This window comes from Pelobates fuscus, chromosome 4 (genome assembly GCF_036172605.1).
Source record: "Pelobates fuscus isolate aPelFus1 chromosome 4, aPelFus1.pri, whole genome shotgun sequence".
Classification (NCBI taxonomy): domain Eukaryota; kingdom Metazoa; phylum Chordata; class Amphibia; order Anura; family Pelobatidae; genus Pelobates; species Pelobates fuscus.
The window spans coordinates 144131599-144153649 of record NC_086320.1 but is presented as its reverse complement, the minus strand read 5'-3'; the positions used below and the strand labels follow the sequence as shown (position 1 = coordinate 144153649).

The 22051-nt window shown below is 35.5% G+C and overlaps 1 protein-coding gene across 4 annotated transcripts; it reads right to left on the bottom strand.

Annotated features, from left to right (window-relative positions):
- Positions 1-939: 939 nt before the first annotated feature.
- Positions 940-21026, bottom strand: SALL3 (spalt like transcription factor 3). 4 transcript variants are annotated; one of them, XM_063451640.1, is made up of 4 exons: positions 20573-21026; positions 5935-8898; positions 5378-5718; positions 940-2336 (listed from the first exon to the last, which is right to left on the bottom strand). In XM_063451640.1, exons 1-4 carry the CDS (start codon positions 20649-20651, stop codon positions 1905-1907), a joined length of 3816 nt encoding a protein of 1271 aa, XP_063307710.1. In that variant the 5' UTR covers positions 20652-21026; the 3' UTR covers positions 940-1904. The 4 variants fall into 4 exon arrangements, with proteins under 4 accessions (XP_063307710.1, XP_063307711.1, XP_063307713.1 ...); XM_063451641.1 differs by lacking the exon at positions 20573-21026 and adding an exon at positions 19630-19726; XM_063451643.1 differs by lacking the exon at positions 20573-21026 and adding an exon at positions 19630-19726 and having other exon boundaries at positions 5935-8895.
- Between the last annotated feature and the right edge of the window lie 1025 nt (positions 21027-22051).

The following is a 22051-nucleotide window of genomic DNA, read 5'->3' as shown; positions in this document are numbered from 1 at the left end:
CTAGATTTCCATAGTTTTGATCATGTGCCAAGATCTCTGTCATTGCCATTGCTTGAATGATGGAATGCGTCCTGTTCCCTGGCAATATGTATGTTACTGTCTGAGAAATAGACCTGTGTAGTATATAAAAAAATGGGGAAATTGTGTTTAAATAAAAACACTAAATGCTAATTCTCTAAGATGCATTTTCTGGTTAACAAGAATAAATCAGATATTTTCTGTTTTTTAGCTGATGATTTTTTTTAGCTGATGAGAAAATGGCTACACATTTGTATACAACTACAAATGGTATTGGTTAATACCAAAGCACAAATGTGTCCCGGAAACACAGATGGGATCAATGTCCTTCTATCTGTCTAAAACAGGGGGCATTGATTTTAAGAGGGATCATTCGGAGCTTTAATATTTCTTGGTGTCAGTTGGTGTAAAGCTGAAGAAGCAATATAATGTTGAGACAGAGCTTTCAAATTTAACTTTTTCCTTACCAGAAGGGTATATAATGCAGTTTATTGTGTTAAGTTGCAGACTATTTTGAAAACAAAAGAGGTTAACCTTTTCAGTGCCAGGAGGGGATAATAATGCATTTCAGTGCATTGAAATACTCACTTGAGTGTAATTAATTAATTAACCTTCTTTGTGTCTGAATGCAATGCTCACCCCTTCGAGTGCATAAAGGGTTAAATGAAATGCCTGCCCTGTTACCAGCTTAGCCTTCTCTAAATACGTCACCTAGAACTAAAACGTTATTTGACAAAACAAGAAAACTACATCAGTCTTTATTCCGTTTGTTTTACTTCCGTTGCCTCTGACCCAGAGGACTATTTATAAAATAGTTTACATCTTGTACATTTTTTTCTTTTTTCTTTCAAATGAAAGACAATCCTCAGCTATACAAAATACTAAAAGTGCAATAGTATAAATTAAGAATTTGCAAGCACATTATACAAACATTACCCTTTATTGTACAGCAAAGATAACATGGAGAATTTCTTTAACTCACTCCTATGAAGTGAATATTTTAAAGATTGAAAAGGCTTTTTATGTAACTGGATTTTCAGCCACGGAACTATTATCCACACAACATCTTCTCATTTATATCGAACAACTGTCCACGTAGCAGCTACAAATATTTAAATAAAAGGATTTGTTACTGACAGATACTTGCACATGTAAAGCATGCGATCTTCCCAAATAAAAATGTCACAATTTTTGCCTGCATTGGAATAAACATCACTGAATCATAGCCAAAAAAAATCCTTGCTAAGAATATGTCACAAACTCGGGTACGTACATTGCTGTACAAAACTCCATTGTAGGTTGGGGGCTGTTTAATGTTTGATACCCGCATAATGTTATTATAAATATTACAGACATAGATACTGTAATAATGCACAGTATTGGGCAAACTAAATTTCTTGTTTAGTATCAGAATCCTTAAAATCATACTTCAAGTATATAGCTAATTGAACAAAACCAGCAAATATTTTGGACAACAAAATTCTTGTCTATCTCCCTCCCTCCCCCCCCCCCCAATACATTAATAGATAATTCATTTTGTAGGAAAATAAAATTAAATAAAATGTGGTGCCTTTGTAAGTTTGTTATCCAATGACAATTCTTAACTAAAACAAAAAAAGGGTACAAAGTCTGTTGTGAATGTGACAGTCAGTTTAACTGCTGAAAAAAGTACCATGCACATCTTGCAAAAAAAAAAAAAAAAAATCTCTTCTGCATCAACAAGACTATGCATTTCTGCTATGGGCAAACGAGAAAAGGTACTTGGGTTAAGAGACAGTGATATATGTTCAAAAAAATCTGTACATCATAGTACAATGGTGCAGAAAATTGGCCAAAACAGTATCTTTTTTTTGTTTTTGTTTTTGTTACCATTCAGCATTCAGCATTCAGTTTATGCCAATTTCTTTATTCTCTTCGATAAACCTTGTGAAGGGCCGATTTACAATAGAGTCAGAGCCTACTTTGTCCAAACTAATGATAGGAGGGCTGCTGCAGGTACGTGCTCGGTCCATCCCACTGGAAATGTTGCCTAATGGTGGGATAGCACTTCCACCCAAACTGACAGGGAGTTGCGGAATACCTCCGTTCTGTATAACAGAAATCTCATTGTTTTTCATAGCAAGCCCATTTGTGATAGCAGCAGCATACTGGTTCCAAAAACTGGGGTCAACATTCATTGCTCGAGCTGCCAAGTCCTTTTGAAACATCTCAGAAAACTTTAGTGCGTCTCCTCCTAGCAAAGCCATCGGGTTTTCGACTGAAAGCCGCCGACCTCTTCTTGCAGGAGCATTATTCCACATGTGCGTTCCCATATGGACCTGATGACAAAAAAACAAATAAGAAAAACAAACAAAAATAGAGATAAGTACATTTGATAACATACAATTGTCCTAGAAATGAAAACGTGGAGTGTTTATTTTTAATAAAATAGTCAGAGGTACAATTAGATGACAAGCATATAACACGTCCTTTAAAACAAAACTTAAAATACAAAAAAAATGTTTTAAGTGTTATGATCTTGAATATAAAGAGAAAGGGCTTGCTGTTCTAACATATTAACAGTGAGAAGTGATATACACAAAACACAAAAACAAGAATTATAAAACTGAACTATGGGACAATACAGTTATTTTTTGCAAGGAAATTTGTAAAACAGGCAAACGAGAGCAAGCAAAGCAAATAAAGATCATTTCCATTTCAAATTAATTTATTTTCTTATATATATAAAACCATCAGGAAAAGACATGCCATGGCTTTTTCAATATCCAGATGGCTGAGGCAACATGGCTTGTACCTAGAGGGGTTTGGCAATGGTGGTGAACTCTGTATAACTAAATCCCTTTAATATTTCATTCACCAACGGTAAAAATAATAATTTAGCATATGCAAATAGTGAGAAAAAAAAGTGGTAGCAGATATTTGCATTTTAATCTTTTTATAAAAATTGTTTATTTAAATTCTCTGAGCACTTAATTGGGGTAGCAAAAAACAATCAAGAATATTTGAGAGATGCAGAATTTAATATTTATGCAGATTAAAACTACATACTCTAAACAAGAAACAGGGTCTCATCAAGAATTGAAAAACTAGGTCAAGTAAAAAAATAAATGGCAACATTTTTGTTTTAACATTAAAAAAAAAAAAAAAAAAAAAACACTTCAACACCAAACACGCAGTCGGTAGACTCATTTTTAAAAGCCTCTTTGAGAAAGACATTCAGTAGAAAAGAGGGTAAAACAACGGCTTCAGTCAATTAGGTGCTCACAGAATGTTGAGATTCTGGACGCTTAGGGAGATGCCATTGGCCAATTATTCCTAATGGAAGAGTCTCCAAGCTATGTAGTGATACTGAAAGTTGTTTTTTTGGTGTTTTTTTTGGAAGACAACAAATTAACACACACAAAGAAAAGAACACACTTTGCAAATCAAGCCCCTCTATACGTTTGTCAAAGTTCTGGAAAGGAATAAATACATTCCAGCTGGTTGATAATTGAAGGGAGACTCGAGCAAAAATAGAAATTGATTCTATATGAAAATAGCATTTTATTATTCTAAATATATGTATATATATAAATGAACATTTTCATGCATTAACAGAACATGTACTTATTAAAGGTGGGATTTTGCTTTTGACATGGGGAACATTTTTTTTCCTATGCTCATTCGACTTCCTGCATTATAAAAATTTGTGCTCACCAACTGCAAGGGTAAACATATACAATTCTAATAAAAAAGATGTTCTGTTAACACACGATAATATTTTCATATATATTATTATATTGTGCAAAAATGCTCTGTTGTATAGAACAATATTTTTTTTTAGGTATAGCTGGCTACAACTTGCTGCTATGCAATCAAAATGATGTGGTATACACTGCATCAAAGAATTGTCTTGCATGAATAAGGAACAAGATACATTTGGAAATATTTGGAAATAAAGTGACCAATCATTTTCTAGAAACCAGGCAAGACTAAATCTATTGGTTAACATTAAATTATATTCAAAAGTAAAAATAAAATAAGTTTTACTGTCAACTGACAAGTAAAAAACAAAGTCAAATCTAGTGCTACCCTATTAATAGCATTCGACCGTCAAAGTATAAAATCAGGCCTTCCAAAAAAATGGTTAGAAAACTTTGTCATGTATAACACGACAGAGCGCTATTGTGAACTGCTCAGAACTGATCTATTTAATTGAGCTTGCCTAATGTCTAGTAAATGTAGAGAATCACAGATATTGTTAAAAAAAAAAAACTAAAACAAAATTAAATAATTAGCTCATATCCACCTCAATGGATAAGAGCAAAAAATAATAAGAAGTAACAGGCATTCTGTGTAAAACTGTACATCACTTGGCAATTTCTGCAATCTGCCCAAAATGCTAGCTCTCAGGAAATATGTCAAAGGATTTTGGGTAAGGTACATTCACACACAGAACAACATTGCACTTACAATGTGGCCACAGCTGGAATGTGAACATGGTTAAATATTTTATTTTTACAATCCGGTCTAACCTACATATTTGCTAGCCATTGGGATAGTGCAATATCTAGCTATAACTATCAGCAGAAAAGCACGGCTTTACAATGCTATGCAGTGTTACTTTAAGACTGGATAGCTGAAGTATCTGTATATATATCCTGCTGGTTGATTTAGGGCTTACAATAAATAGAAAAAATCTATTAAACAAAATCTCTGCAAATCATTATTATTTAAAAAATGATTTCTGCTAAGGAATCAAGATATGTTTATTGTGCTATTTTACCTGGTCAGTGAAAACACGAGAGATTTAAAATCTGAATACAAATATAAGAAGCTATTTATACTGTATAGGATTAAATAATAATGTAATCTATTAATTTTGCAAAGAGGATTTTGCATTAGAAACCATATGGCTTTATGATATTTTTAGTGACCCGGGAATATTTTTCACTACTACTTTTTTTGTTTTTTTATCCTTGTGTTTACCCGGTCTCTCAGCATGAATCTATTTACAGGCACCTGTTGAAGTGCATATAATTTACAGAACTTAATTGAAATTACCACTGCATATAGTTTACAGAATGAGTTAATTGTTGCCTAAAGGCTTTTCTACACCATGTGCATACAGTGTTCTCATACCTTTGAAGCATTTGGGGGCACACATAAGCTGTTTATTGCTTGGCAACATCTAGATTTTTTTAAATGTTATTTCTGATGTTAGCTGTAATAAGAAATGGTAATTATGTTTATATCTATGGGAATTGCTGTGGCTTGGTAAAAAAAAAAAAAAAATTAACAAAAAAAAACTGAACTGACAGTTCTTTCCCCAAATCCTTACGTTTTCTTTTGTAAGTTGGAGAGATATGTTTCACCTTACCTTAAGATTCCCTTTTGTGGTAAATGCTCTACCACAGATTGTGCAACCAAATGGCTTTTCACCAGTATGAGTACGTTCATGTATCTGTAGTGCACTTGCTGAAGAGAAGGTCTTTCCACACGAGTGACAGTTGTGTTGCTTGGGAGTTCGTCGTGGTGGGGGTGCCAGCAATGGAGTGATGCCTGGGCTCATCGCTGTCTGTGGTGCGGCAGGAACCTGGATTCCTGGTGGAAGGTGCGGACCTTCACCCATTGAGATCGGCTTGGTGTGACCATTCACTTCCATTTTGATCATGGCAGGCGATGTGCTGGTGACCAGGCTAGTAGTAGTTTGGCTGGGACCTAGAGTAAAGTTGGGTTCAAATAACTGAGATGGGAGCTCTTTCAATTTGTGTGTCAGCAAGTGCTGTTTTAAATTACCCATAGTGGAACACCCACGATTGCAGACTGTACAAATAAATGGCCGTTCTTTAGTATGGCTGCGGTAGTGAATTTCCAAAGCACTCTTACAAGCAAAAGGCTTGCCACAGATATTACAAACAGTACTTTTAAACTTACCACGTTCTCTGCTCAGGAACAGCAGGCTAAAAGGAGCCTCTTCTTTGATGACTGGTCTCCCAGGATTGGTGGAGGTCAGATCAAGTGCACCTTCATTTTCTGTAGCAGGTAAAGGACTATCGGGCTTTTCTGTTTTAAGCTGTATTTCGGATGGATGTTGTATTTCTTCTTGGGTAATAACATTTGGGGACTTTGATCTTATGCTCTCACTATGACTATGTGCAGGTGACAAAACTTGCATGGATGAAGAAGATTCTGACATGGCAGGACTGCCAGCACTTTGGCTTTCCAGATCCCCAACAGCAGACGAGGAATCATTGCTTAAATGATCACTTTCTCCAGACCCATTCTCAATGTTTTTTAAACCAATAAACTGCTGAGCATTCATAACAGAGTCAATCATTTTCATCTGATTTTCTAAAGCAGCAATACTAGAAATGACAGTGGGAGGGGAAGAAGGTGAAGACCCAGAGTATGGTATGAGAGGTTTAGAAGAATCACTTGTTTCATCTTTCATGTCTAAATCATCGTCCATAGAATTATCATCAAAGTCATCATCATAATTGCTCATTGTTTCTAGATTCTTATCATCATAAGAAAGCTCAGAGTCCATTGCATCTTGGAAGCCCTCTGGTAAAGGGGTGTTTGGAATCTGCCCACCCATATGCATACGAATATGTTGTTGCAGGACCACGGCATTTGTAAATTTTTTCTGACAAATGGGACACGAATGCTGAACTCTAAGTGGAGGTTTTGCCCGATGAACACCAAAATGTGTTTTTAAATTGCCTTTCGTAGTAAAAGCACGTCCACAAATTTTGCATTTAAATGGCCTTTCTCCTGTATGTGTTCTGTAATGCATCTTGAGAGCACTCTGACAGCTTAGCACTCTGTGACAAATGACACATTGGTTTGGATCTGTCATTTTTTTATCAATGTTCTCAACTAGCTGCTGTAGTTTTGAGGTTTCTGATGTTTGCATAGACTCCAGGAGACCTCCAAAGGGAAATTTTGCCTTGAACTGATCAGACATGGATGGAAGCACAGAGTTTGGGAGGCTAGTTGAAATGCTTGAAATGCTTGTGTCTGTGATGGTAGGGATTGAAGTGGTGACAGGTGATGATATCTGTCCACTTGAAGTTTGTTCAGGAACTCTTACAGGCTGTGCAGGAAGGGGGAGGACAGGGGCTTCTGATTTAGTAGTAGCGGTCACTGCTAGAACAGGTTGTGGAGATTCTGCAGATGCTATTATACAAGATTCTGAGTTGTGTAGGCTTGGTGATAAGGAGTTACATTCACTGGAAGCAGGAGAAGGCCTTTGGGGTGATCTGTTCATTGGAGTTATGCTTGGAGAGTCCCCATAGTTGTTAATACCTGGTATAGTGGGAGGAAGCTGCAACCCTATTGACGTTGGAATGGTTGGTAATACAGGTTTACTATCTAACCATGTTGTTACTGGTTTCTCAGGAGGAAGAGACATGCCATAAGGAATTCCAGAGCTAGTGGGTACATTGTCGAGGTATTCTGGAACTGGGTATGGATTCATTTGTATATGGGGATATTTTTCTTTGTGTCTCTGGAAGTGAACCTTAAGGTTCCCTTTTGTGGAGAAACGATTTCCACATATATTACATTTGAAAGGTCTTTCTCCTGTATGAGAACGCAAGTGGATTTGTAAAGCACTATCACTTCCAAAGACCTTGGCACAAAACCTACATTTATGTTTAAAAAATGGGTCTTCGGAATTCGACTTGGTCTCAAATACTGATACGTTTGGTGGCTTTCCCTTGCGGTGCTTCATGAGTGCAGAGAGAGGGTCTAACGCATTAGCTGTCGCAGCAATGCTGACAAGAGGATTGGGGAAAATCACACTGCTTGATGAACTCTGAGGTAGAAGTGGGCTTGGCAAGCTAGAAGATGGGGTAAGGATATTTCCATGCCCAACAGATAGAGGACTTGTGGAATTCTGCGGATGTGCTAAACTACTTGTAACATTGGACATTGAACTAGGGGTTGATGAAGTTGCTTTAGTATTACTTGGTAATGGTGTGCTGCATTCTGTTGGCACAGAAGAGACAGAGCATGGTATATTTGGGGTACTCGCACCAGAGGCAGGCTGTGATACATGTTGTGGGTTCTCAAAAGATGGAGATTGATTACTGGGAACCGGGACTGCAAGAGTGGGTGGAGCTACTGATGTTAGCTGGAGGGCAGAATGTGCCACAAAACCCTGTAGTTGATTAGAGGCGGGTATTGGAGCACTCTGTGCCGGAACAGCAGGAGTCAGGGGAGGACGCAGTGGCTGGCGATTCATCAGTGCCACTTGGCTACGTATTTGTTCAATGAGTTGCAGCTGGTGAATTTGCTGCTGCTGTAGTGCCATTAACTGTTCTAAAATCATTGGAATTGCCATTGCCGTAGCTGCAGTTGCAGAATTTGTCCCACCTACACACCGTGCAGTCTGTGAAAACTGTGCAACAGCCACCTTCGTACTTTGTAGAGTCTCTAATGTGACGTTAGTGTTTGGCATGTTATAATTAGTCATGGAAGATGGTTCAGGAATCTGAGGTAGAGGATTAGCTGTGTTTGAGGGCTCTTGACTTGGGTAGGTTTTTTCTTCAGTGTTTTCCACCTCCATAGGTTCCTCTTCCTTTTCTGTGTCTTTTATATCACAGTTCTCATTATTTTCTACTTGGACATTTTCCTCTGCTGTCTCGCTTTCTCCGTGATCACTGGGCGAGCTCGCAGGAGAGGGTTCAGGGAATTCTTCAGAAGCTGGTGCTGCTACATCATCGTCATTAACAATCAACACAAGTGGATTTTTAGTGCAGTTCTTCTTGTGCTCTAAGAAGTCAGTCCATTTGAAGAATTCAGCACAGCATTTTTCACAAACATTGGTCTCTTCACTTCCACTTCGACTTTCATTCCCGCTATCAGCGTCATCTGCTCCTTCCCCGGGTACTGCTAAAAGCAAATTAAAAAGATTTTGTGAGCTATTACCAGGACAGACAAACCACCCTATATTTGAAAATTTTGCACGAGTAAAATCAATACTTTTTATTTTGTACAAATTACCCCACTTCAACAATTTTCAAGCCTGGTGAGAGTATTCTGTGACTTCTTATACCTAGCTAATAATTTTCTTTGCACAATCCATCAAATTATGAGACTCTATCAATTGTGGATACTGCTTCTTAATGAAATTCCATACAAGGCATTGATTTCCAATATTTTCATACAATTCACAGCAACCTTGTCTGTCGAGTACAAATCAAGCTTTTGATGGGCTCATTAGGATTCCCCTTTAGCATCAAGCTTCCTAATTTCCAGTAAAATTAGAGATGTCTTTGCCAGTTCAGTTAACATTGCTAAAATAATCTGTAACCTTTCAAACTTAAATCAGCACCTGACAGCAAAAATTGAGAACCTGTTACTCAAATGTGGCCTCAGACTACGTAGATTTATTATTTTCATACAATGTGCAGACATCAAAGATGTCAATTTACTCTAGAATACCGTTTAATCCACAAGCATATATTTAGTTTTCCAAGAAATCTAAGTGAAAGATGACGCACAAAAATGACTGTAGAAAAATCATCTAAACCCTGATAAATATATACTTGATTGTTTATCTATCGCTATTAACAAAAAAGGAATTTTCTAACTCAAGCGTATCATTAGAAAACTAAAAACATATATCTATAATGCGTCACTATACCCTTATCAGTCCGTCCCCCACACAAATACAATGTGTTGTCAAATGTAATATTTCGTTAGCACAAAACTCAAATTATACGTTATTGCTACTAAACATCAAGTTCAAAGATTTGTGAACAAACTAGGAATTACATATTTGAACTCCATTTCTGCTGACATGTTTAAACATAAGTATGCTGCAGTCAGACTCACTTTTGTACCTATTTTCATCTATTCTTATAGAAAGACGCTGTAAATTATATGCTTGTGCCATTGTAGAAAACCCACTAATTGGTTACACATGTTTAATTACTGTTGTAGGCAGTCACTTCCTCTGACTTGCGTAACCCTCTTGTGCTGAATAACAAGCATGTTTAATGAAGGGAGTTCTAATTCACACCTGATAAAATAAATAGCTGTTCTGGAATGAGAAATGAAAATATATTACAATTCGTTGTATTTAAAATGCAGTTCAAGCCGCATATTGATATATTACTAGCTGTAGTGTCAATATTCAGCCTTTTGTATAGAATTTAATTTTTTTTCAAAGAGAAAGAGACAGAAACATGCGTGATAGGTGCAGAGTTAGGAACAGAAGTGAAAGATTTGGGGATGTACATGATTGGATTGAAATACGTATAACTATAAATTTGGTGAATGCTGCAATATCCATATCCTTAATATATCTTAATTTTCCATTTGCAGTAGACTGCATTATATATGTAAAGTGTGAAAAATAATCATAGTCTTACAAATTTTTAAATATAGAAGAAAATTACATAAAATTTCTTTACAATATTGCATTACATTGCCGAAGATGTTTTTGTTTTATTTTGGTCAACACACTAATATAATTTATTAATTTAACAATAATCAATGTTTCAAAAATGTCAGTGTGGCTTCAATCGCATTTTGTTTATAGTACAATTTAAATATTCTAGTAAATAATGCCAACGTACAAGACTTAAATATGGTGATATTATGAAAAATGTTGTACAGAAAATGTATTACCGTATGTAAAATAAGTAAACATAAACGTAATGATAGACTGTGCTTTGCATTTCAGATATTATTTAAAAAAAAAAAAAAAGATTCATTATTAAAAGATGAATTATTTATATTTATTTTTTACCAATGCATTATTTTTATGGAAACTATTATAATAAAATAAACTGAGTAACTAAAAATCACAATTATTATTTTGAAAATTGAAGATTCAATATTTCTGTATAATAGCAACTTAGGTGTGGAAACCATTTAACTCTGTTCTGCTAACCATATTTTGAATGTAAATTCTTAAAATCAATGGCAAATAATTTATTTTAACAAATTCATATTTTGCATTAAGGCACATGCATATTCCCTATACCCAATGTCGCATACATTTTTGGAGAAAACAATAACTGAGGATGTATAAATAAAAAAAAAAAATTCAATCAGAATATATATTTGTTATTTAAATTTGAATTAATATTGCCTATTGTTCTAATATTAGTCCATAATCTGTGTTTCTAAAATGTTTTAAATATGTGTTGATTATATAAAGAAATGCAAAAAAAATTCAGCAAACCTATATTATCAAACACATATTACCTTAGCAAAATATCTGTATGAATTTGAATGAATGTTGTTTTTCACCTTAATTTTCTAGTATTTCCATGTGATTTAAGTCAAGTTTTCATAAGAAACATGAATATTCAACATAAAAAAATAATTAGTATTAGCTAGATCTATCTATCTATCTATCTGTCTATTTTGTTTTTAATTTCTAATTTCTTTTTTATCTTTTCCCAGATAGGTATCTATCTCTTTTGTTTGGATGTGTGCACTATTTGGTAAACAAGTACAGTACAGCTCTGAAGGTCATTTAAAGATCATTACCAAGATAATCACAAAACAGTTTGCAAATATGAAAAATAGCTTATACACATGTGGTCCCTTTCTTGAAATGTGTAAAATAAGTCATCTTTAAAGATGGTATTTTATCATATTGTTTAGTTACAAAATGGTTTTGTTTTTATGGTACATATAATGCAATAAAATTGTGTCTGTCACTAATTGTATGTAAAAAATGGTTCCCTTAAAATTCAGATTTTTAAAAATCTTATACCTCACACATTCTCAGGATTCGTGCCCTAGTGCAAATGGCAACCTCGTAGATTAGAAGCTTGTTTGAGCAGGGCCCTCTTCACCTCTTGTTCCTGTCCTCTTTAATGTGTCACTCAATTATTTGCTGTTTTATATCCTTACTCGAAAGATGTGAAGCACTATAGAAGATGTTGGTGCTATAGAAATAATAACTGCAGCTTGCTTTTGACACTGAATTGTAAAACGCTTGATACAGCACAGGACATACAAAAATTACAAAAGTAAATTCTTTAATGGTTGTTCACGTGTAGAAAATTTCGAAATTAAATATGACCAAAAAAGCATATAAAATATATTATGTAAATGTGTGAAATGTGTATTAATAATTACATGGGCATTAATGATTACCCCAAACTACTTTACAATTAATGGTTATTTCAAGCAAATACGTTTAAAAAAAAAAAAGAAATGTAAGCCTGTTTTACTGTGAACCAACACAAATTTAAACGCTTGCAAAATAAATTGTACAAAAAAAGAAATCTGAAATAGTTCTTATTCAACAGGTATTGTACTGTCCTGAAAAAAAACTACATATCACACCAAAATATTCTACTTCAATGTCACATGGAATGCTAAAATGTATAAAAACAAAAGATGATATAAAAATTAGGACGTTTTCTTTTTTTAGGCATCAGAACACATCTTTTTTTCTTTTTTAGGCTTTAGAACACATCACAATATTCTTGATTTGGAATGCCTTTTCATTTGTCTTGTAGAGCTGTGTGAAATGCCACACTTACTGTGGGCTACTTAACGCATTTTTTTCATGCATGGCCTTGAGAAGAGAAACTCACGTTACGTAAGCCACGCCAGGCCCATACATATATTAAGATCGTCTGTATTTCCCATTAGGTTAAGTAAAATTTGAGTAAGTGAGAAGTGTCACACACACTGAGAAACACTATGTTTAGCAGTCATGTTAAATATTTAATTAATGCCACTGCTTCTAATGGCCTCGCTAAATCAAGCTGAGGTAGCAATGTTAGTTTCTATGAGAAGCAGACAAAATACTGTATTATAATCTCACCGTGCAATTTTTTTATTTTATTTTAAATCTATCATAAGAAAATAAACATTAGGGGAAAGATGAACATCTGTGTGAGAGGTTGACAAATATTTGGCAGAGATGTCCACATGTTATGGCAGTTAAAGCGTTAAAAAACCCTGCACCTTCCTGGCAGCATTACCTGCATAGTCATGAGCTGCACAAATGACATTCACACAGTTTGAAATAAAACACAATATACTATGTTTTCAGATATACTGAGCTTTATTTCAAGATATGTTTAAAAAGATAATCGGTGAATAATATATTGACAGGGGTTTAGATAAATCCTGTTAATATGTCATTGTAATCCAAGAAAACCATCAATGATAAAAAGATTTAACCCGTAAAAGCCATTTTCCCCAATCACAAATTAAGCAAGTTTTTTTTGTTTGTTTGTAAGCTTTCCATGAATTCAACCAATTATATTATATAATTCGTAGTGGAGATATTTGATATGCATATTTTCCATGCAAAACTCACTATTTATTTTTAATTATCTCCTATTTTTCTGCTATGTTCTCAAACACATCATCTTGTTTTTAAACATTTTTTTAAGCTTATATTAACTATAAGATTGAGGAAATATTTTTTTTACCGTTATCTACTATATTTAGGCCAAAAAATGATTCAAATAACTCTGGAGTTGATCATTAAAATGATATGAATTGTTTTATTTCCTCACTAAACAAATACATACCATTATGGCTACCATTTAGTTTAATAATCTACGTGCAGTTCGTGAGTGCATTGGAGGAAAAAAAAAAAAACACTCAATCTGTTAAAACAAACAATACTACAAACAATATATATATTCTTTTAAATTATGCTAATAAATGGCCTATAATAGTAATGAACCAACTAAAAAACTCTAAAATTACCACAATACAATTCAATATTTAATAGAAAAAAAATATTTATTGTACTTTATTTAGGTCCACAAAATAAGCAACTGGATGCTTAATACATACCGGAGCTGCAATCTGCAGTAAAATATTTTGAAAGTTTAAATATGAGAATTCACCTGTCTCATCTGTTCAGTTGTCAATAGCTACCGGTATAAAAATTCCAGAGCTCTGATTTCTAGTTAGGTTTCGAAATAGATCCAAATGGTCAAAGTGACACACACGAGTGACTTAATTGTAGAGAAACCGGAAGCAGCCTACATGTAAAGTAGAGTGAATCAATGCACAAGACTGTCTTTTTCGTGAGAGCAGGTGAATCAATAAAAAAATTGTAAAGGGTTTGAATCTGATTTTCCTTGTGGATTTGTGACATGTAAGATTTACAAACTTGTTAGAGGGCATTTGTTTTCTCGCAAATTAATTCTTTTTAACTCTTTACGATAACTGTGATTACCATAAAGGAAGATGAATTATCACATACAGAGCCCAAGCTGTGAAACAGGAGGAGACAAATAGAGACCCCTACTGTGTTCAACAATGTAGAAGAAATTCCAGACTCAATAGAATTTTTTGCCCTTTTTCAAAGCCCACAATGGTTGTCACCACGACAGTGAACAGTGGAGGGCACTATTGCTATGCAAAACTTTATAGACCTAGTATATTTAGATTAATCTATTCAGTGGCCTAAATCTCAGAATTTGTTAAGTAACAACCACCTGTGGCACAATCACCAACTGTCTTCTTTTTTTTCTTTAACGTTTGCAGTTTGTAATCATGAAAGCAATCCATTAGCTACTTAAACACTGTCCAAATAGAAGGAGGCTTAGCCATCTACAATATCATTAGCAAATACAGAGATTAAATGGAAACACATTTTGCTATTTAAGTATTTGTTATTATCTAGCTTGGCTAAATTCTATGTCACTGAATCTTCTATTACGTACAGAAACCATAATCTGTGTATTGAATATATTACTGTAGATATCCTCCCGATCAATGTAAAAATAAATAAAGAAAAAGAAAAAAAAAATAGCAACAGTTCAACGGCTAGATTAAATGCAGACAAAATACACAGTTCACACGGTAAAAAAAAACATATTTGACTGGCGGTCCTAATAGGTTTACCAAATACAATACTGCGCTAAAATTTGGAAGAAATTGATTTAAATTAGGATATAGATATACATTTTATGCGATTTTGTAAAAAGAGGTTTGTTGTTTTAATTTTTGTGTTAATCCTAAATATGTGCAAAAACAGAAGACAATATTTGTGACACCATCAGGATTAGGAAAATCCTTTGTTAATGTAAATAAAAATAAATTTCAAAGTGTTAATAAATGCTAAATTTTCTACATCAAACTAACCCTGAAAATACCCTACTTTTTGATAAAATATTTATTTTTACTGAAAATTTTAATTTCCTCTTTTTACTTATGACAACTCTGTTGTGTAAAAAAACAAAACAAAACCACGACCAGATTCCAAATGGCTTCGTACATCACATCAAAAGCTGTGAGTGATTTCAGCTATGTACAGTGCGTCATATGCTATTCTTGAACTCAAACATACAGAAAGAGACGTATAACCGCTCTTAATAAATCTCATCCTATATCAAGTAAACATTCTGAAAATTTGCACTCAGAATATATTCTGAATTATGGCAAACGAAAACTGATATTTCTGATCTGATTACTATTTATTCTACGAAATACAAACATATTCTTCATACATTCATTTTATATGCAACAATGCCTTAGATCAAATTTAGGTAAATAAGAAAAGTAATATACACACACACACACACACACGCACAAACAACACACACGTACTCCTACTGTTTACCACCAACTGTAAATATTCTTATAAAGTAGCAAAGACAAACCAAAGAAAACCCTAATACTAAACCTTAAAAGAAAATACAGATGCTCGATCTGCATTAAATAAAAACAGATAAACAATATTCCTTAATCATTTTATGTCACAGCACGGGGATAAAATGCACTCACATAAAATCAGCATGTTTAAATTGGCTTCTACAAATGATTCCAGTACAGCTACTGCGCAATTTATGAGACCCACTATAATATCTGTGGGCTGTTTAGGGCCAACAGCCATTATTGTATAACTGTCAGCTAAGCTCTAAGGGCCTTTGTTCTTTTCAAAATATACATTGCAATTAAATCTCATTTTGGTGCAGACATCCAGTGCATCCATGTTTTAACACTTTTGCTAAAGAAGATCTGCTCGTGGTAATCTGTGTAACATGCAGGAGGTGGGAGTGTTCTAGCGAGCACTCAAATCTAGTGTTAGCACTTATCAGAACAGAACTAAACCACGCTGCCAAGGTCAACTGCACAGATGTACTAATTGTATTATGAGCTTGACATCTAGTGGCCACCCTTGGCAGGGCAAAACAGGCAAAGGTTAAATCAGCCAGCCTTGTCAAAGCACTTCTAAACACCCACCCTCAGGGACAGACCATTGGAAACCTGTTGGCACTTCAAGCAGTACCACCTTTTCAGTGTCACCAAACAAAATGAATCTCTAGTGAGTACTGGGTATTAATGCCTTGAAATAGGACACTAATAGCCTATCTTTAAACAATTTAAATAGAGCAGATTCATTGTACGCATGCAATACTGAAAATATATGCCACAAGTCAAATATTTCCAGTTACGGTTGCCAAGGTTGGATAAAAAATATCTGTTTAATCATCATACATTTTCTATTTTTATTTTCAATAAAACAGGATGTGTTGTAGGAAATTATTTGTGTTCTTCATTTTTGTATAGTAAAATATATATGTACACATGCGTGCATATATAAATTAGTAGATATTTTCCCTTAATTCTTTTTATTATTATTTATTTGGCTAAACTTAGGTTTGATTTAACTTAACATATTGGCCCTTATATTGAATATTTCAGTTCGGATAAACAGTATTTATATGTGCAAAGGGGTTACACGTTACACATATAACTGAACGTCAATTGGAAGGAAGAGTGGTATCGCTCTGGTCACCTTAAGATCAATAGAAAGACTTTACTAGGATTAGCTCAACACAACAAGGAAACCTGACCCACTTTTCCACTTTTGCTAGACTTTCAATTCATGTGTACGTGTGTATATATGTATGTGTATTTGCTATTATGTTAATAAAGTGTATTACATATATAGCTAAAAGCATGTTTATACATACATAAATAGAAAGATTGATGGATAGATAGATAGATAGATAGATAGATAGCTAGATAGATAGATAGATAGATAGATAGAGACACACACACACACACACATATATCATGTGAATATATATATATATATGTATACACATATGTTCATTAAAAAAAATTAAACCTCTAATAATCATATCTGTATAATCGCTAGCATTTATTTGTAAAAACATTTATTTGTGAAAGCTTCGTTAAATTATATCTAGCTGTAATGTAAATATATTTAAATTCAAATTGAGACTCATATGCATTAACCTCACACAAAATATTAAAACATATTAATATATATTAGTGTCAGTCTTAAAAATGTATCAGTTACTGCTTCTGTTTGAAATCAAGAGTCATTGCTATATTAAAATATATATATATGCATAAAAAATATATATAGATGAATGGATAGATGGATGGATGGATGGATAGATGGATGGATGGATAGATGGATGGATAGATAGATATCTAAAAATATGTTGTTTAATTAATATCATTTAAGGTTCACAGTTATTATAAATATTGCGCCAGTATAGATAACATATATAAAAATGTGACCTTTGCCAAACTATAAACTAATTGTATTTAAATATATAAATAATCAGTTGCATTATTTTATCAAAAGAGAATTGTGATATAAATAATTTGATTAAAAAAGAAAAAAAATTATAACATATTTGTATTCAATAGAATACACTAAAAATACAGCTAATCGTTTGCTCAAATTACAATTTAAACTACTGTTTTAGGGAAAGAAAAAAATCCCTGGGAAACATTCTCAGACCCTTTAAATATTTCTCTGAAAATATGTTTTGTAAATATAATTTTTTTACCGTAAACTCAGGCTTAATGACATTCTTTTCAATGTCTAAATTAGATCTTTAGGTGATACCAAATTAGCTGAGAGCAAAAGATGTTTAAGTGTTTATCTGCATTAAAAAATGGTAAACCTACTTAGTACTAGCAAGCATTCTAAAGCAGCTATTAATTTTAAATATTGTATTTATGCTTTAAATACATAAATTAATATAATAGTTAAAACATTTTTTTATTTTTTGCTTTTTATAAGAGCAGACGTTTCTCCAACATATGGATCTGGGTAAAACAAATAAATACTTGCTTTTGCTGAAGAAAAAAAACAAAACTATAAGTAACTATAAGCAACATATATATATATCACAATCTTAACTGCAAGCAAAAAATACTATAGAAATGCTCTGAATCACATAATAAAATACTTCTTCATATCCCTTTTCGTGAACCCAAATGTGCATTCCTTTTCAATGCTGGGTTACCGAGCTAGGACACAAAATAAAACTGCTGTACACAATTTGCAAAGTATCATTAGATTGCAATGCAGCACAGTGTGTGTAGAGTTTCCTAGTAATCTCACACATGGATAAAGTTTTAAATTAAAAAGCAGGGATTGCCATAGTTTTTCTTTTCCTTTCACTTTAGTTATTTAAATATGGTTATGCAAAGAAGACAATTAAACATTTTTAGAATTGTTTATATTGTTTCATTTTTGAGGCTACTGAGAAAGGCGATTTAAAGCCATTCACAGCCCACGATAATCAGGCTTTAAAAATCCTCAGAGGGATGCAATGTAGCCCTTTTGATGGTAAGGCTGTCTTTCTCATTTTGCAGAAATCAACCCATTCATTTGATCATGTAGTCATTGAGTGCAATACAAAACAAGCCAAGTGTGAGAAATGCTAAGTGATGAAGTAAACAAAAAAACATTTCCATGACAAAAAGATCTTCTGCTCTTAATCTACACACCATATGCAAGGGTTTCTTTTTGGAATATCTCCTGTCCTAATCTCTGGAGACACCGCTACATAGATAAGGTTCACTCTTAACCACCATAAACCAGCTTGCAAGATATACTTTCTTCAACAAATCCAGGAAACTCTTCTGAAGCCTCTGACAATGGCATGTCTCTGTCTGTTAATGGAAGAAAGGAAAAGCATCTGGGATCTGCAGCTTCAAAGGACACGCACCAAGGCCTCACTTCCATAACACCCCACAATTAAATGACAAAGGCATGATTTGGACACTTTATTAGGGGAAAGCTGCTCTACTGCTGTGTGGCATGTTATTTTGTACAACACAAGGGGGGTCAACCTCACTGCCTACAAAGTATCCAAACCATGAACTGTGTGCTGCATCCAGGAAGGGGGGACTAGGAGCTAGCTAGGCTGAGGGTGTAAAAAAAAAGTCCTTAATAGGGGAGAATATATTAAAATGTAGGGGAGAAACGAACATATATTTTGAATACAATTTGTGTGCGTATATAGATATATGTGTAGATAGATAGATAAATATATATTTTTTCTTTTTTCAATTTTTTTTTTTAAAGAAGTTTTTGGTTTGGCTGCAAAGGGACATCTAAAGTTGGTTGTGGTGTGATAGCCTGGAGATAGGACACGCGAAGGAAATAGCAAAAGAAGTAAACTATGAAAAAAATAAATTAAAAGTGTTAAAATCCAATGAAATGATGGGGTTCGGATGGTGGAAGCTGGTAATGTGAAGGGAAGGATCTGGATAAACCTGCATGGCATGCAATGTCCCACCTCCCCTAACCCCAAGCTTTAACCACACACCGCAAGGCGGCTTCCAAAACAAACCCCACTCGGTCACCCTAAACTCAGACAGGCGGACACGGGATGCCCTCACCTTTGGATGAACCTTGGAGCAGCTCCCTGGCAGAGAGAGCAGGGGAAGGCATTGGAGCTGTCTCTCTCTCTCGGTGTTGGCTGGTCTGTCTCACACAGGAGAGTGCACCGTGTTTCCGGAATGCCTCTCACAAGTCTCGATCTTTCTCCATCCCCAAAACAAGATCAGTGAAGCCCCCTCCTCCTCCTCCCTCTCCTATTCCCCCTAGTCCTTGCAGCTGAGGTCCACACTATACAGGGACGGACACAGGCTCCTGCTGATCACTGCAACTATCTTCTGCCCCTTCCTTTCTTCTAACCCCAGCTCTCCAGCAAGCAGAGGTCACGATGTACCTATTGAGTACACCTACCCCCTGCCACTAACACACAAGCCCTACACACCCCATGTCACCTCCCCAGCACCAGGCACAGGCTGCAAGACTTTACACAACTAACTTACACTGGATCTCTGTGCGGGAGCCTTTTGTCTGTTGCAGGTGCAAACTATAGTCACACTTCCCAAGTACTGGTAGAATTCAACCCAATTTAACACAACCCCATCCATGCACTCCAAGACAGGATACACCAAAAAATAATAATGCAAATCATAAAATAATAATAATAAAAAATAATAATTATAATGTTCAAACACTAGAGTATGACTATTTACAACTTGTGTATTTACAAGTTGTATAAAAAAAAAAAACACAAACCAAAAGTGCTTGGGATTTTATGCACTAACTACCTCTCCTGTGTTTAGTTCTAAAATATTTAATATGATGTAAAATGCCCCCTTTGCTCTCCTGGCTCTGTGTTTCCAAGTTGAGTGCTGGCAGTGTGCTGGGGGTAAGTGTAAGGGTGTGTGAGTGCTGGCAGTGCCTGGTGGCTAGTGGTAAAGGATATTAGTAAATAATAGGATAGTAGGAGCTAGGTGTATGGCAGCAGTGCCCCCTCCCTCCCCTTACCGTTTGAAGGGAGCACCTCTGTCCCGATGTCCTCTTCTGATTTCAGATGCTGAGGCTTGGCTTGCTTTCGCCGAGACATGCTGCTGCTGCTGGGAACTGGGACTCGTTTCTGCTTTTTTGCAGATACATCAGTGGCAAATAAAAAAAAAAAATTGTTCACAAATAGTCGAGTTGCAAAATGACGGAAATTAGCTGGTGTCGGTGCAGCGCCGGTTGCGCATGTCGCTGTGTAATTGTGATGGTGAATAATGCATGGCGATTAGCGGCGGGGGTGAGAGGGGATTGGCTCGGGGCCAGCGGACACAGACTGCATATGGAAATGAGGGATGGGCTCAGGCAATTAGCCGCCTCCACTCCTCCACCAAATGATGTGTCTCCCCTGCACCATGCAGCACAGCTCAGCAGCCCTCTGCCCGGGCTACACTTCTTCTGGGCTCACACACATGGAGCACCACTTTTTGGGGAAGGTCACATTCTTGCTCTCCCCCCCTCTTTTTCCCCCTCCCTGCCTGCGCTGAGCTTTTGTTATCTTAGCTCGTTACTTGGGTTATTTTTATTTATGTTACTCTGGCACACTCCGCCCCCCCCAACCTTCCTGATTTCTGGGATCTGTTCTTGTGACCCTTGGTGTCCTTTGTGTGGTTTTTGTTTTGATTTTTTTTTTTTGGTTTTGGGGTTGGTGGTATTCAGCCTTCCAATGATGATGAGGACTCTCTTTAGTGAACAGAAACTTTGTTGCTATAGTCCCATCTCCTGTAGCCCAGGGATTGTGTTCCTTTAACTTGCTCCCCGCCCCCTTCTCTTTTTCTTTCACTTGATTACAGTTATTTTCTCCTTTTCCCTCCGCACACGAGCTTGTATACTGATTCTTTTCACTTGTCTGTGTGTCAGTGTGTGTGTGTGTTGTTTTTGTGGCCTGTTCTTCTCTTTGGAGCTCACTTCCTGTAGTCCATGGTCAGCAAGACCTTCTGGCGTTATCTTCTCACCCAGGCTCCCACACTGTAAATATGATCAAATTCGTTCACCCATCGACCCATAAGATTGGGGAGCAAAGTTTCTTTGTTTTGGTAGATGAGTGTTTGACCTATGCACTAGGGTGTAAAATAGTGACGTTTAGAATCAATTTCAGTCTGGAAATTATATAAACTCCTCAACGTTCCAAATTGAGTCCATTGCGGCTGTTGCTGTTTTGTTTACTGTTTATAGAATGTTTGTGTGCCTGCTCTGTGTTCTTTTAGGAGTTCTCCGGGAGTAGTACCTTTGCCCGGGTAGGCAGGAGAGGCCACTGCCACTGCCTGTTCCTTGTGAAGATGAACTTGTAAGGGAATTAGGATGCTGTGCCCCTGGCAGAGGGGGACGCTGAGCTCCTGGTGTTTTTGATGCTGTCTTGTCACTTGTCGCACAGCGTCACCTCTTCTCCTGTCAGAGACAAGCAGGTCCCGCACCGTGATCCTGTGACCTGAGCCCCTCTCTCTCTGT